Below are 13,857 nucleotides of genomic sequence, written 5' to 3' on the forward strand. Positions count from 1 at the left end.
ACACAAACAGAGCATTTTTCCTCTCACCTCTTGCACTCCTTCCAGCTTTCAGCTGCAGTGCTGTCCTGCTGTGGGACTGCATCCCCAAACCTCCATGCATCTCCCTTCCCACCCTTCCCTCACCTCTGCCTGGATGCTTTTCCATTTCATTTCCAAACCTCTCTTTATCACATCTTTTTTGAGACAGTGATGGGCATGATGAATGGAGTCTGTGAATACCAGAGTAACATTCAGTTCATAACCAGACCATAACCATTCATGAATACAAATATATTATGAATTTCCCAGCCATTTGTGTTTTGGGTTTTTTTCATATCCATAGTAGCTATTTATATCTAAATCTCTATTTTCTGTATTGTGAGTGAAGTTATCTTATTCCCACTGCAGATTCAAAAGAGTAGATTTTCTACAGGCTGCTCAGCATGGTAATTAAGATAGAATCACAGCTGATTTGATCTTTCCTGCTTCTTTTTCACTATTTTTATACAGATGTGCAACCAATATGCCAGCTAAATGGTCAGAATTATTATGAAATTGCTGATAGAAGGCAACTCAGTATATTTTAAATATCAATATCATTTCTTAAATAAAAAAGAAACCTATCAATCAAGGTTGTAATTATGTTTAATGCACATTTTGCTTTTAAAGCAATTTGCCAGTTTAAACCGCATAGACCTTATAAGGGTTAGAGTGCTTTTGAAGTTGTATCTAAAATATACCTTATTCATTCTTTACTGAGCAAACATTTTTACGACAGTTTAATGTTATAACTACATGCTATACAGTAGCAGCATGTCCACACCACTGAAGTTAAAGCCATGTCAGCATTCTCATCATGAACCTTTCTCAGGGTTTGAACACATGAGCCATAAAATCACAGCACTTTGAAACAACAGAACACCCACAATGTGATCCTGTACCGATGTTAGTCAAGTAAGAATAAAAACAGTAAGACACATATAATGAAGGACTCCACCCAAATTTATTTTGGATGATTTCTGCCTTTGCACAACATGCTTAAAATTTCCAAAATGAAATTTAAAAGTCAGCGGACAGCACAGTCTAACCAGGTTTAGCTGAATCTGAGTGCAAAGTGCTACAAAGTGGGTGCCACAGATGTACAACAACCACTTCTCACATACTGCACATTTCAACACACACAAAGCTGCTTCTGTGTAAGTATCAAGACTGGCAGATAACAGCAGTTCTACCATCAAGGGAATAACAAAAACAACTCATCTTCAGTTGTACACACTCGTTGGTCATGATGAAACTACACTGTTTACCAAGTCAGCACACTGGCTACTGAGGTACTGTGTTATTCCCTACAGTTAGGATAAGAAACATCTCAATTTTTATGTCACTCATGCCCTGATAACTCAATAGGGACTTCTCACACTGTCCACCAAGCTGAAGTCATTTGTTGAAGTAAAGGAGGTGGATGAGGCAAAATACTGTAAGGGAGAGACCCAACAGCTTCTTCAGCAAATTGCTAGAGCCTGCCTAATGAAACTCACTCTTCATTCCTGCCCAGCTTCTTGGTTTTACTATTGAAATGCTTCTTACTCTCATATGGTTTGATTAAGAGAACATCTCTGGTCAGGGAACTACTTAGACAGGTTCTGCCTCTGCTTAAAGCAAAGTGCCTCTGTAGGTGCTTTCCTGAAACATCATCCCAGGACAGTGGGCTGCAGGTGATAACACTTTGTGGAGCTGCAGAACCAACCTCTTCATACATCACTTGCTTATTTATTATTTTTACAATTTCCCATACAAGATATTTTTCTTTTGTGATCACGTCTTTTGTTACAATGCTTTTGGAAGTGCTCATTCCACACTTTTCAGACTTGGAGGTAAACAGGTAAGACTGAAAAAGTTGCCTAGTTCAAGCTTCGTATACAACGCATTCACACACTTATGAATAAAAACTTGTCTAAACATCTATTTGCTCTTTGGACCAACTCCAGCCCCCCTAGATGACTGTAACATGCCTTATAAACATTTCATGGAAGACTTAAAATATAGTACTTAAAGACAAAAAAAGGAAAACAAATACATTTAAACATCATCAACAAAGACAGAAGGGGAAAACAAAGTGGAGACATCCCACGCCAAACTCACTGCAGGCACAGGTTAGCAGTGTCCTCTTGAGATCTGCTTTCTGCCTTCTTGCACTTCTTCCAGCTCATGGTCTTAAAAGGGAGCTGCAAAGCCAAGAGAAAATTCCATGTATGCCCCCAAAAATGGGTCACACACTAAAATCCTTCTTAAGAAGGGAACTGCTCAGCACACAGCCTATTTCAGCTTGCTGTCTGTGCACAGGCACCTGACAAACAGGGGTCACAGCATTTCTCTACCTCAGAACACTGCTACAAGAAGAAATGCATTTATGGTTGCCTGGACACGGTAACAGCAACGAGGGCTCCATCAGTACCTAAAATACAGCCCTGCTGATCCCTGCCAACAGAGCAGGGGGTGGGCAAAGACCACCAAGAGTAACATTGGTAATGGAGGGGTTTATGACACTATATGGTAGTGGCCAATTTACTTCAGCAGAATTATATTTTGCAATAGAAACTCTCTAAGTTGTTTTTTCTATCAACACAAATCAGCTTAAAGGATTGTACAACAATGACCTGGCCGTATCCTGTTTTGCACACAAGTAGTTTCAGAATCTGTCCACGGTTCACATAAATTCAAAAACAAACATAGATGCTGGGTATCCCAGGGGAAAAATAGCAAATAGCTTCCAGACTCAGTTTCCATTTCTGTGATACTGGGCACACACCACAGACAAATGAAATGCTATGGCAATAACCCATGAAACCTGCATTGAGTTTCCTCACCTGTAATGTGAGTCAGAAGAATTATATACTGTGTTAATAGGCATAAATCAGTTACTTATTGCATCAAAGTTCACCTGTAATCCATAAATTTTATACAGATATTACGGGCTGTCATCATGGAAAGAGATCTTCATTGCTAAACGTGAACCCACTCTGTCTTTCACTAGCTGTTAAGAACAAATTCCTCAAAACTTTCAAGATAAAGTGAATCAAGAAGTTTCAGCTACAGAAACGTAGTGCAAAGGTTCAGTTTGGCACTGCAACATTACAGACAGACAGGAATTTATGGTAAACTGTTTAGATTTGGAAAAAAGAATCCTATAATTGAACCAATATTGTCAAATATATTGCATACTATTGTAACTTCACAGTAATCAAAATCAGACATCAAGGTTTCTATAGAAGCAGCAATCACAGATTGCAGTAAAGTATACCACTCAAGGGAAAAAAATTGCATTTTGGCAATTTCATAGTCAAGTGTTCCTTATGCTCCTCCAACAGTCACTTGTCAGGCATTTTCCTGTTTAAAAGGTGCACATTGTTTCCTCTCAGTCCTCATGAGACTTCTCTGCAATCACTTTGCATTCATACTGAAAAACAGAAGTTGACAAAATAATATTAATTTACATAACTTGTGAAACAGGCTTAAGTGATTTTTCTACAAAATGGATGATAAAATAGCTCTTGTTAAACTCCACCCAGATAAATTTGATCTCCTTAAGCTCTGTGCACATACTGGTGGTTTCCAATGTCTGTCTCCTGAGCACGTCAGACTTTGAGGACAGCCCAATTTCTCCCCAAACACATGAGCTCTTACTTAGCTCATGGTCCTGAGAGTATGTAACAGAGTGTACAGAGCAAAGCATGGGTGTGCTCTGATTTACAGCTCACCAAGTACATCAACAAGAAATGATTGCTGATTTCTACCTCACTGCACACCCTTGAGCCAAATAGCTGGCTGGTATACAAGGAAGAAGAAATGATATATACATTTAATCTTTTAAATAAACTTTTAAATAAATACATTTAAACTTTTACTGGAAGGAAATCAACCTCCCCTCCTCCAGACTCACCATTGCCAGCTGCCTGCCAATATTGCCCATTGTTATTCCACCAGCAAAAAATATACATGGCAACCAGGAACGGACATAGAGGAAGTCTGGGGATGTGTATCTGGAAAAGAAGGCACATTTTTGAGCTCAGTGTTTTGCAACACAAAGAGTCCTCCAATCACAAGGCAAATTCACAATTATTTCAATATTTCAACACAAAAAGATACACATTATAGAAATTTAATTTCTTGTAGCAAACAACAAAGGAGGCTTCTTATTGATTATAGCTGCATTTATTAACCAAAGTGTGTTACATCATTGGCAAGGTAGCAATTTTATTTCAATTAGCATTTCCAATTAGATTTCTCACTTACATACACATAAGAGCTTTCGTAAACAGTCCAATTTAGGCTGTGCTCAAAATGAGGTGCTGTCAGCTTTGAAAATCATATCAAATTACACCCCTTCAGTTATTCTGATTTAATGTTATGGCTTCAGAACATTATCATTTCACCTTAGGGGAGCAAGTACTTACTGATAAACTCCATTGTACACCAGAAGCTGTGACACCAAGGTGGCCAGGAAAGCAATTCCTACTCCAAGACCAAAGCCACTTCGTGACCTGTCAAAGGTCCACCACAGCCCAATGGACAGGGCTGCCAATGTGAGAGACAGCTGGATATTGTTGGCAAAATCCACCTTCTGTGTTGGCTGTTAAGGATAAGCTTGGAAATATCATGTACAAGTACAAAGAAATTTGTGTCATTCTGTCTATTTTGGCACAACAGGAAAAAAAATACCATTAGGACACGTACAGTGCTACTTGTATAATTTCTCACACAGCTATCAGATGTGAGGAATTAAGGCTTGTAATTTTAAGTATTTCAGGAAACTAAGAACTTATGACACTGCTTCAAATTTTAGGGTCTTTGCACTGTGAAAGACTGAAGAGCCTCTTCACCTACCAAATAATCAAGCATTTTATATAGACACACAATGCACATGTTACTTCTCATCCTTGCCTGGCCCTTTACTACACTCAATATGAAATCTTAAATCTTGCATTAAATTTCTTCAACTGACAGGGATTTACCAAAAAAAGGTATTTATCACTCTCAATTGTAATTTTATGATGCTTTACATTCAGCTCAACATTAAAATGTTAATGTGTTCTGTAAATCAGAATGAAAATATTACTGAAATGTGTTCATGTAAATCAACACTGAAAGTCAGTTTTGTCAGCTTGTGAAAGAATTGTGAAGTCACTACAGATATCTTTGTGTGTGATACCATCACATCCTTCAAAATGTTTTGGAAACACTAACTCATCCTCATTACTTCTGTCCAAAACAGGTAATTAAAAAGGGGCTTGTCATGTTTCATAGGCCTGAAAGCAAATTTATGGGATGACAGTATAAAAACCACTGTCCTATTTTCTCACAAAAATCTGGAGGGAGATCTAGTGGAAATGAGAAACAAGTCTGACTAACTGAAATAAATAATTACAGGATGAAAATCAATAGCTTCAGAGAAAGTGTCAAAGAAGATAGAACCAAATCTGGCAAAGTGCAGAACTGGCAACAGCTGAAGAGAAAGCAGTCTGGAGAGCTGTCAAGCAGGAAATACAGACAGGACATTACTGATGTCCTGGGATATGGGGAACAGCTGTTACAGAACTGTAGAAAATTTGCTGTAAATAAACAGACCCATGTAAAAAGGAGCTGTCAACTCTTATTTTTTAGAAGCAGCAAAGTTTCCAGGGGCTCACCCAGGTCAGTGAGAACCACAGCACCAAACCAGTGCACCTCTGGCAAAGAGAAAGAGATTTGTCAGGGACCGAGGGAGTGGATCAGAACCTCGGCAGCTCCAGCTCATCTGGCCATACTGGATAGCAGAGGGTGGGGGGAAAAAAAAAAAAATCACACAACAAAACCCATCAGTGGCTAAGCAACCTCAGTGAGAGTTCAGCCAGCCCTCCCGTCTTTCACTTAACATGCCCTCTCTTCCAGGGAAGGAGGAGATTCAGTAGCACAAGAACAGAACTTTTAGCACCATTTCTGTGAACTGTGAGCTGACACAGATGGAGATAAGCGTCACAAGTTTCTTTACAAGACCCCAGTTTTCACCAGCAGACCCTGGTTTTAGCTGACAGAGGAAGCATTAGGCATAACTGCAGAAAGCCTGTCAGACCCACAGCACTGCCAGTAAGGTGCACCAGTCCATGAGAAAGCATCCTGTCACCTCAAGAGTTACCAGGGTACTCTCTTGGCATCAAGGAAGGCATCCTTTGCAGAAGGGGGTAGCAACATTTCCTTCAACTTTATAGTCCCGTGTATTCCTGGTCCTGAGCTTTCCCCACTCTACAAAGTGCATGTGCTTCACTCAGGACCTCAAGACAGGGCCTCAAGCTCTTACTACAGTGTTATAAGGACAAAGCTTATAACATCCTAAAGTACTTTTCTATAATACCTACAGCATGAATATCTCCCCACACTAACTTTAATTATTCAAAGAAAACAAAGAGTCTAAGAAAAAGCCCAGTATTGAGACATTCCTAATGAAAATATTTTTCAGAACAAAAAGATGAGAGACTCATCAGCCCCAGTACTGCTACAAGTTTGCAAAAATGCTGCATGTTAGCCCTTTAACACCAATTCACCATGACTGACTGTGTGAGCTTTTTTAAGAGGAAACACATTTTACCACCAATGACATTACAGGATACAGCACTGGCATGATTTATTCCCACAAAGACTGCTACACATCGCATCACACTGGACCATTCTCTCTTGAACTTATGTGGCTCTCCCAGATGTCTGTCCATGCAGGGGTACAATAACCCAATCACAGCTGTGGACACAGGAAAGAAAAAAGGCCCTGAAGTTAAAGCACTGGCAACATTTAACTAGAATAAAGGCTATCTAGACTTTGACAATTATAGTCACCATTAAAACACATCTTTTAAGGATAAACAGCACTAAAACACACATTGAAAAAGAAGAGGAATTTCAAAGAGTTTCATTATTTAAAAAATCCCTATAAAGTTCAGCAGCATCCTCAGTCTCTGCAGCAGAAGTAGCAATACAATTTGAACCAAGGGCAGCAGATACAGAGCTCTCCTCCACACCAAAATTTGCACTGTAGTTCAGAAAGAGCATTAATAGTTTATAGGTTGGCACTTCCAAAAATCCCACACATCAAAAGTTTAAAATAACTGCAAAACCAATATATGACAGTACTGGTGTGGTTTATAACATCAATATTTTGTGTTTTCTTTTGTTCTTGTAAAAAACAATCAGGCTTTGTTTAGGTAACATTTTCTTTTCTTCAATGCTACTCTCATGCTCACCCAGAAGAGAGAAAGCCAAGAGCCTACGGTAGCTGTTGAAAGCAAACAGGAATTCCAGCCTCAGGGAATTGTGATGCTCTTTCAGTATTTATTCACAAAGGTGTTCTCTACTGCAACTGCAGCTAAAAAGACTTTTACCTATCCCACTAAGGAACAACAATGGTGCCTTAATGTTTGACTTCAGTGGCGTGAGCACAGCAGAGCCTGAGCCATCGGCACAGACTCCGGAGCCCTCAGTCCAGCACACTGCTTGGAGTAACATTGCAAATGCTCTTTATTCTGCCACAGAGGAAACTGATCTCCAGGATTCGGGAAAATAAATCATCTGTAAAGCTGGAGTGGAAAAAAACCTCCCTGAGCAATTTTCTTGCCAAAGGCCATGGGCCAAAATCATGACTAATAACGGTGATGGATGAAAAGACTTCTCTGAACGCAGCCTCGATCAGCACTGATTATAAATATGCAAAATACCTTTATTCTGTTCATAATAATAAACCATACTGCAGAGAAATGTTCATGTCAATCCCAGGAAGGCTGTGCAAGTATAAATGGTATGAAAACAGGTGAATTATTGGCATTTACCACAGAGGTTCCTTGTATGTATGCTAGCAGAGAAGAAAAGGAAAGAAAATGGAAAAGACTGATAATGAAAAAAACCAAACCCTGAACACCTCAACAGGGGTGACTCCTGCTGGGAAAAGCCAATTAAGGCTGTAATATCTTTAAATCAGGTGGCTTAAAATCAAACAATACCCTTTACAAGCCATATCCAGTCTTTTCATCAGAAACACCAACCCCTCAGACCCAGAAAGGCCCACAAATTTCCTGTGAGATGATGGCAAGATGTAGCCTTCCCAAGTTCCCACTGGCAGCTGCAGCATTCTCAGGTGACCCCAGAGAGCACAGGGTGCAGCCTGATGCAAACAGCTGACGGTGCAAAAGTTGCACTGCAACACTCTGCAAACCTCATGCACTGCAGCTGCAGCAAGTTGGGGCTCATTTCAACCCCCACTAACTCATATATAAGAGGCTTATTTGTCAAGAAAATCAGTTTAATCAGTTTAAAGCATAAAGGAAAAATGCAGGAAATGCAGGATATGAAACAAAAGCTAATCGGCAACCTCAGCAAGACAAGAAGAAAAGGACTAAGATAACTACAGATAAAGCAGGTATGTAACCACCACCATAACATGCCAAATGAATTCCCACTGGAAACACAACATTCAGGGAGCTGTTAGGAGGGTTTCCTTTCAAATCAGGCTTCTCTATGACATCTGAAGTGTACTGTTTCAAGAAGGTATCAAAAAAAAACCCCTTAACAGTCTACTAGAAAAAAACAGGCTGAAATATTACCATTAGTAAAACAGTGATGCCATCTCAAAAGCAAGATTATTGACTCACATTAATAGTCAGAATTGTGAGCTTCTCAATCTGATTAAAACTAGCCTCTAAGAAGATACCCCCTGTAAAAACAGATTCACCAAAGCAGAATCCTGCAGTACTGGCTGCTAAGACTATTCCCTTTGTAAAGCATGAAACTGATCCTAAGGACTACTGATCTCCAGAGCCAGGTAGAAAGTCAAATTCTATCATGCCTGTAACATGGATATGCCTTGACTCCAGAAAGGACAGGAGAGAGTTTCTTACTGCCTACAGCAGTCAACTCACTTTAACTGGCTAAACACAGAGAATGCTCAACTCCCTGCATGGTCACGGGAGAAAGGGAGCATGTTCACATCATCTGAGATACACAACTGCCTGTAGGTGCTCTGTTCTTCTGCACTGTGCCCCTCCAGCTGCCAATGGCATGACTGGCCTCAGCTCCCAGAGACACAGGGAAGGCTCCCAGCTCCACAGGGCTAAAGCTGCACCTTGACCTGGAAGGGGGAACAAATGGAAAGCTGGACCACAAACGGGAGCATTTCTCAGGGTGGTTTGCTGTGCTCAAACAGGGCACTGTGGGCTGCACAGTCTGACACCACCAGGGTATTTTCAAGGGCTGTCTGGGAGCACAGTCCTGTAACCCAACTCCAGCAGCAGCAGCACCGCCTCCTCACATCTGTTAAACTCTAACCCAGCAGAAAAAACAAAGATTATGCTCTATTAACAATATCAGAGTAAGACAAGTTAGAAAAAAAGTAATTCCTGGACACATGTTTATGTATACATGACATTATTTATGTATACATGACATAAATATGGGAGATCAGAAGGACACTAACAGCTCATCATGAACAGTGATGCTGAATTTTTTCATGAAGGGAATTTTTTATCTTTTCCATCTCTCACAGTTTTTTGCAACTACTTAACTTTCTCAGCACACCAAGCATATACATATGACTGAACTTACCTGATGCTGTGCCACAGCAAGGTGGTACCCACCAAGCCGAGGAGAAGATGCTTGTGATCACATCAGGGGGGAAGAGAGTAACGTTTCTCTGGATCTGAAGCAAGTTTAATACTAATGCAAGAAATACACCAATAAAAAACAGCACTACACCACGAATAACCAAATTCATGCCACGACTGGTTACAGATGAAATGTATGGGCCGCACTTTTTTGGTAGGGTTGGCATTGCATCATTATCTGCCATGACTTCTTAAGTTATCAGAGGCATCCAAGAGGCTGACTGAGAATTTACTTGCAATAAGTATTTCAACTGTCTTCAATTAGGAGACACCCAAACCCTGAAAAATAATAAAAAAATAGTGAAAATTCAGATATAAGAAACATTACATATATTTTTCTTTTCTTATTTGGAGATTGGGTTAAAAAAATGCCTATTATATTTTCTCTGAATTTGCTGAAGAATCAGTTAGTCCTTTGACAGCAAAATCAACCACAGCTGCAAAAAACATGTTAAAAAGGGAAGAGGCTTCACAAACAGCTTTTTCTACTAGGAGACAGAGGAGGAAACATGTTGGATGGGACAAGCCGGAATGTGAAAGTACATTCCAGAAGGTGAAGAAATGACACAGGTATCAGATGGAAGAAAGGCTTGCTTTGCAGTAAGAATAAATTGTTTTACTCCCCTCCTTTAAGCAACAACTAGAGGTTATATAATTCAGCAGCAAGTAAACACAGCCCTCAATTCCAAGTCAGCCACAGAGGTTCAGAGATCTCTTTTCTTGAAGAGACACCAAAAACATTTCTTAATTGGAAAGCGAAATCTGAGAAGTAACTTCTTTCAGGCCAGAGTCAGAATTTCGGCAATCCTGCAGCACACGTTTTGTAACCTCTAGTAAGAACAAACAGCTCAGCAAACCAGAGCAGTAACTTCAACACAGAGAAATATTTGCCAAAGTAGCACACACGTCTGGTGAAAACTGCCTTATGTTACTACAAACCCTAACTGTAATCAGGCACAGAAGCACCTGAGGGCAAAGGAAAAGAAGCTCCACCTGCCTTCGCACTGGGAAGCCTCTGACATGAGTAACTGCCGGCACTACAGGAATGGCAGAGTTCCCATCCCAATCCCCTTCTTAAAACAAAACAAAACCTGTCCATCATGAGTCTTGTTATACATGGATTCAGTGCCACATTCATGTATAACAGCGATTTTGATTGACAGCTTAGCCACCTGGAACTTCAGAAAAAAAGCCCTGACATTGTTTTTAAATTTGAAACTGCCAGCTGGTAGCAGCTTCTGTTAACTCTTATTTATGGCACATGGGGAGCCAAACCAGAACATCCATCCCCTTTCCTCTCAGCTCCAGCCAATCCCGAGGAAGCTCTCTGGAGATACAGAAGCAGAGCAGAGGACTCAGCATTCATTCATTTCTGCTGACTGAAAGCCAAAAGGAAAGTTAAACACATCCAGGCTAGTTAGGATACTCCAGATACAGAAGTGATGCCACACCATGGCACACTCCATCAGATGAAAAAAGTCCCAACAGACAGAAAAAAAGGAGAAAAAAAAAATAAAATTCTCTTCATGCAAAACTTCCCACTGGCAAACTGGGGAGGCAACAGTGTCTTCGTAAGAACACAGGCTCTCTTCTACACAGCCAGTTCCCCACATTCCTTGTAATCATGAACACATCTTGGGTGGAAAGAGAACCACCAAGGTGTCAGGCTGCTTCCTGAGTCAGACTGCCAGCTCCTTGATGTCTGTATCAAGGCTGGCACTGGCACTGCAACACTTCCTTGAAGCAAACTTCCTTCAAGCAAAAAGGAGGCGCTCCAGATTTTTCTTGCCTGCTCTGGATGGCACAGCACTGGAGCTTGGATCATACGCTTAGCCTCCAGCAAAGAAACCATGGAGTCACAAAAACATCACTATTTCAGCTGAGCATCTCCCTCATGTCCCTTGGGGCTTTGCCCACCAAGTGATCACTGGAATTCTCAGAATTTACAGGAGCCTTTTCAACACATGGCACTGGAGGCTGTAGCTCCCAATTAGAAACTTTGCAGGAATACTGTGCTTAACATGAGTTTTCAAACTGTTATGTCCCTTCTCAGCTCTAGCTTGCCTAGGAAAATAAGCTACGCTCTTAACTCTCCACTTACTTCACCATCCCAACAGCTTTTGATACTTCCTGAAGTCTGCATATCCCTTTTTTAAAATGCATGACCTGAACTGATACATAAAAAAGTTCACACTTTCAGGTCTTTCTTTACTGAGCAGCACACAGGATAAGTTTATTTTTTCAGCCATAAAGTGGTTTGCTCATGTCCCTTGATCCTTTACTACATTCAAGTCCCTCCTGTTACTAAAATCCTTATTCCCTGGTACCAGCACCAGACCATGCACACTGCATTTCAGCCCACAGGCGTTATTTAATTTGACATACCTAACTTCAATCCATTTTTCCTGCAGAATCCCTCAGATCTCTTTGGCCCTGCAAATGTTGCTAGCTTTGGGTCATCAGCAAGCACCTTACTGCATCTTATTTTGTGCACCAGGGTTATCAACTAAATTAGAATCATAGGATGTTTTGGGTTGGAAGAGACCTTAGAGAACACCTAGTTCCACCCCCCAATTACTGAGAGAGATCAGCCCAAGTCCATCTTTGATGAAAACTATCAATAATTTCCCTGCATTGGTTATTTCCCCATTTTATACTCTCTCTTGGTATCTCCCTCTAACAAGATTCTGCTTCTTGTAATTCTTCAACTACAGGAATTGTTAGCCTAATTAAGAATCATGTACTGTCCCACATGGCAATACTGATGCAAACACTGATTGGCTCTTACCGGTTTTTCTCCTAGAAATGCTGATGATCAAACAAAAGTCCAATTTTATTACGGTATAAATCATTTTCAAATCATAAAGCCTGCATTTGTGTAATTTACACTTTTTTAATATGCCATTCAGCAAATACATATTTAATGGTGATGGCTTATCTAAATGCAACAGGAAGGAAATCTCTTACTACTTCTACACAAGCACAGCAGGTGCAAGTTATTCCAGACACGAGCAACATATTTTTATTAGCAGATAAACAGACTGACCACAGTGAGGGCACCTGGGTAGGTATATATTGACAGACGTTTATAAAAGTAATTCAAGGTCTGAAACTAGCACGATGCAGTCATTTGCACCTGGTGGTTTCTCACCCTACACATATCATTCCTATTTGTTTTATCAGTTTCCAGATTTTCCACTGACCCTAAGAGCTTCTGGCATGCCACAGAGCAACTGGGGAATGGAGCAAAGTTATCAGTGCTCAGGAAATATTCTTCAGTGCCCCAGACAGCCAAGACACACAATGTCCTGGCACAGCACATATATATACTATCATCACCTTTCATGGAAATTAAATTATCATCTCTAAAGACTCCAGTCCCTTCTGAATAGGAGGCCACAGTTCCTGCAGACAGCAGAGACTCTCCTTTAAGCCTTATGTTTTACAGCAGGCTTTCTCTCGGATAGGAACAGATCACAACATATTGAACCAACAAGACTTCTGAGCCCTCATTTCTTGGGAATGCACATTCACAGCTGTAACACCGCACTGAAAGCTGCAGGCTTGGCACTGCCAGAGTCTCAGCTGCACTTCCATCCTGGCTGAAACACACGGACTCGAGCCCAAGTTTTCAACCCACCGTGCACCACACACGACCTGCAAGGCGGCCGCACGGTGTCTGGCATTGCGCAAAAAGTTAACAAGTAAATTATCACCCTAGACATTTTCAGAACACTTAGTCACTTAACTGTCTCCTAAGGAGAAAATCCATCCTGCTCCCCTGTGCTCTCCTTGCGCACCGGGAACGATTCACAACTTCTGACACCACACTACCACACCGGGCACGGCGCGGTAAGGCCCAGAACGAGAAGATTTATTTGGGCTACACCACGTAGGAGATGGCAAGAAACCATCCGTCTCCAGCGAGGCAACACCAAAAGCAAAGCAAACCATCGCCTCTCAGGCATCGGGCGCGACGGTTCTGCCCCGAGCCCCTGCAGAGCCCAGCCCGCCTGGGCAGCGCCGGCACCTCCGGCCCGGCCCGGCCGGCGAAGGAGCCGCGGGCCCGGGCAGCGCCGCCGGGCACGGGCTGTCCCGGCTGCCAGGGAACGGCCCCGCCGGCCTCCCCCTCTGTCGCCTCCGGCCCGGCCCCGAAGCACCGCCCCAGCCCGCGAGCAGCACCGGGCCGAGGGGCGCCGCT

General features: G+C 41.6%; 1 protein-coding gene across 2 annotated transcripts in view; it reads right to left on the reverse strand.

Annotated features, from left to right (window-relative positions):
- Positions 1-13,623, reverse strand: part of INSIG2 (insulin induced gene 2) — a 32,019-nt gene extending 18,396 nt beyond the window's left edge. The window contains exons 1-6 of one of the 2 annotated variants that reach the window (XR_001522851.3): positions 13,406-13,623; positions 9,598-9,935; positions 6,624-6,748; positions 4,434-4,600; positions 3,920-4,019; positions 2,122-3,436 (exon numbers count right to left, since the gene is read on the reverse strand). Coding sequence is in view for 1 of the 2 variants with exons in the window: in XM_015634947.3 (XP_015490433.1) it covers positions 3,395-3,436; positions 3,920-4,019; positions 4,434-4,600; positions 6,624-6,748; positions 9,598-9,841 (678 nt within the window). In the remaining variant the exon portion in view is untranslated. Of the gene's footprint in view, positions 1-960; positions 3,437-3,919; positions 4,020-4,433; positions 4,601-6,623; positions 6,749-9,597; positions 9,936-13,405 lie in introns of those variants that run through there. The other variant, XM_015634947.3, reaches the window with a different exon arrangement.
- Between the last annotated feature and the right edge of the window lie 234 nt (positions 13,624-13,857).

This window comes from Parus major, chromosome 7 (genome assembly GCF_001522545.3).
Source record: "Parus major isolate Abel chromosome 7, Parus_major1.1, whole genome shotgun sequence".
Lineage (NCBI taxonomy): Eukaryota > Metazoa > Chordata > Aves > Passeriformes > Paridae > Parus > Parus major.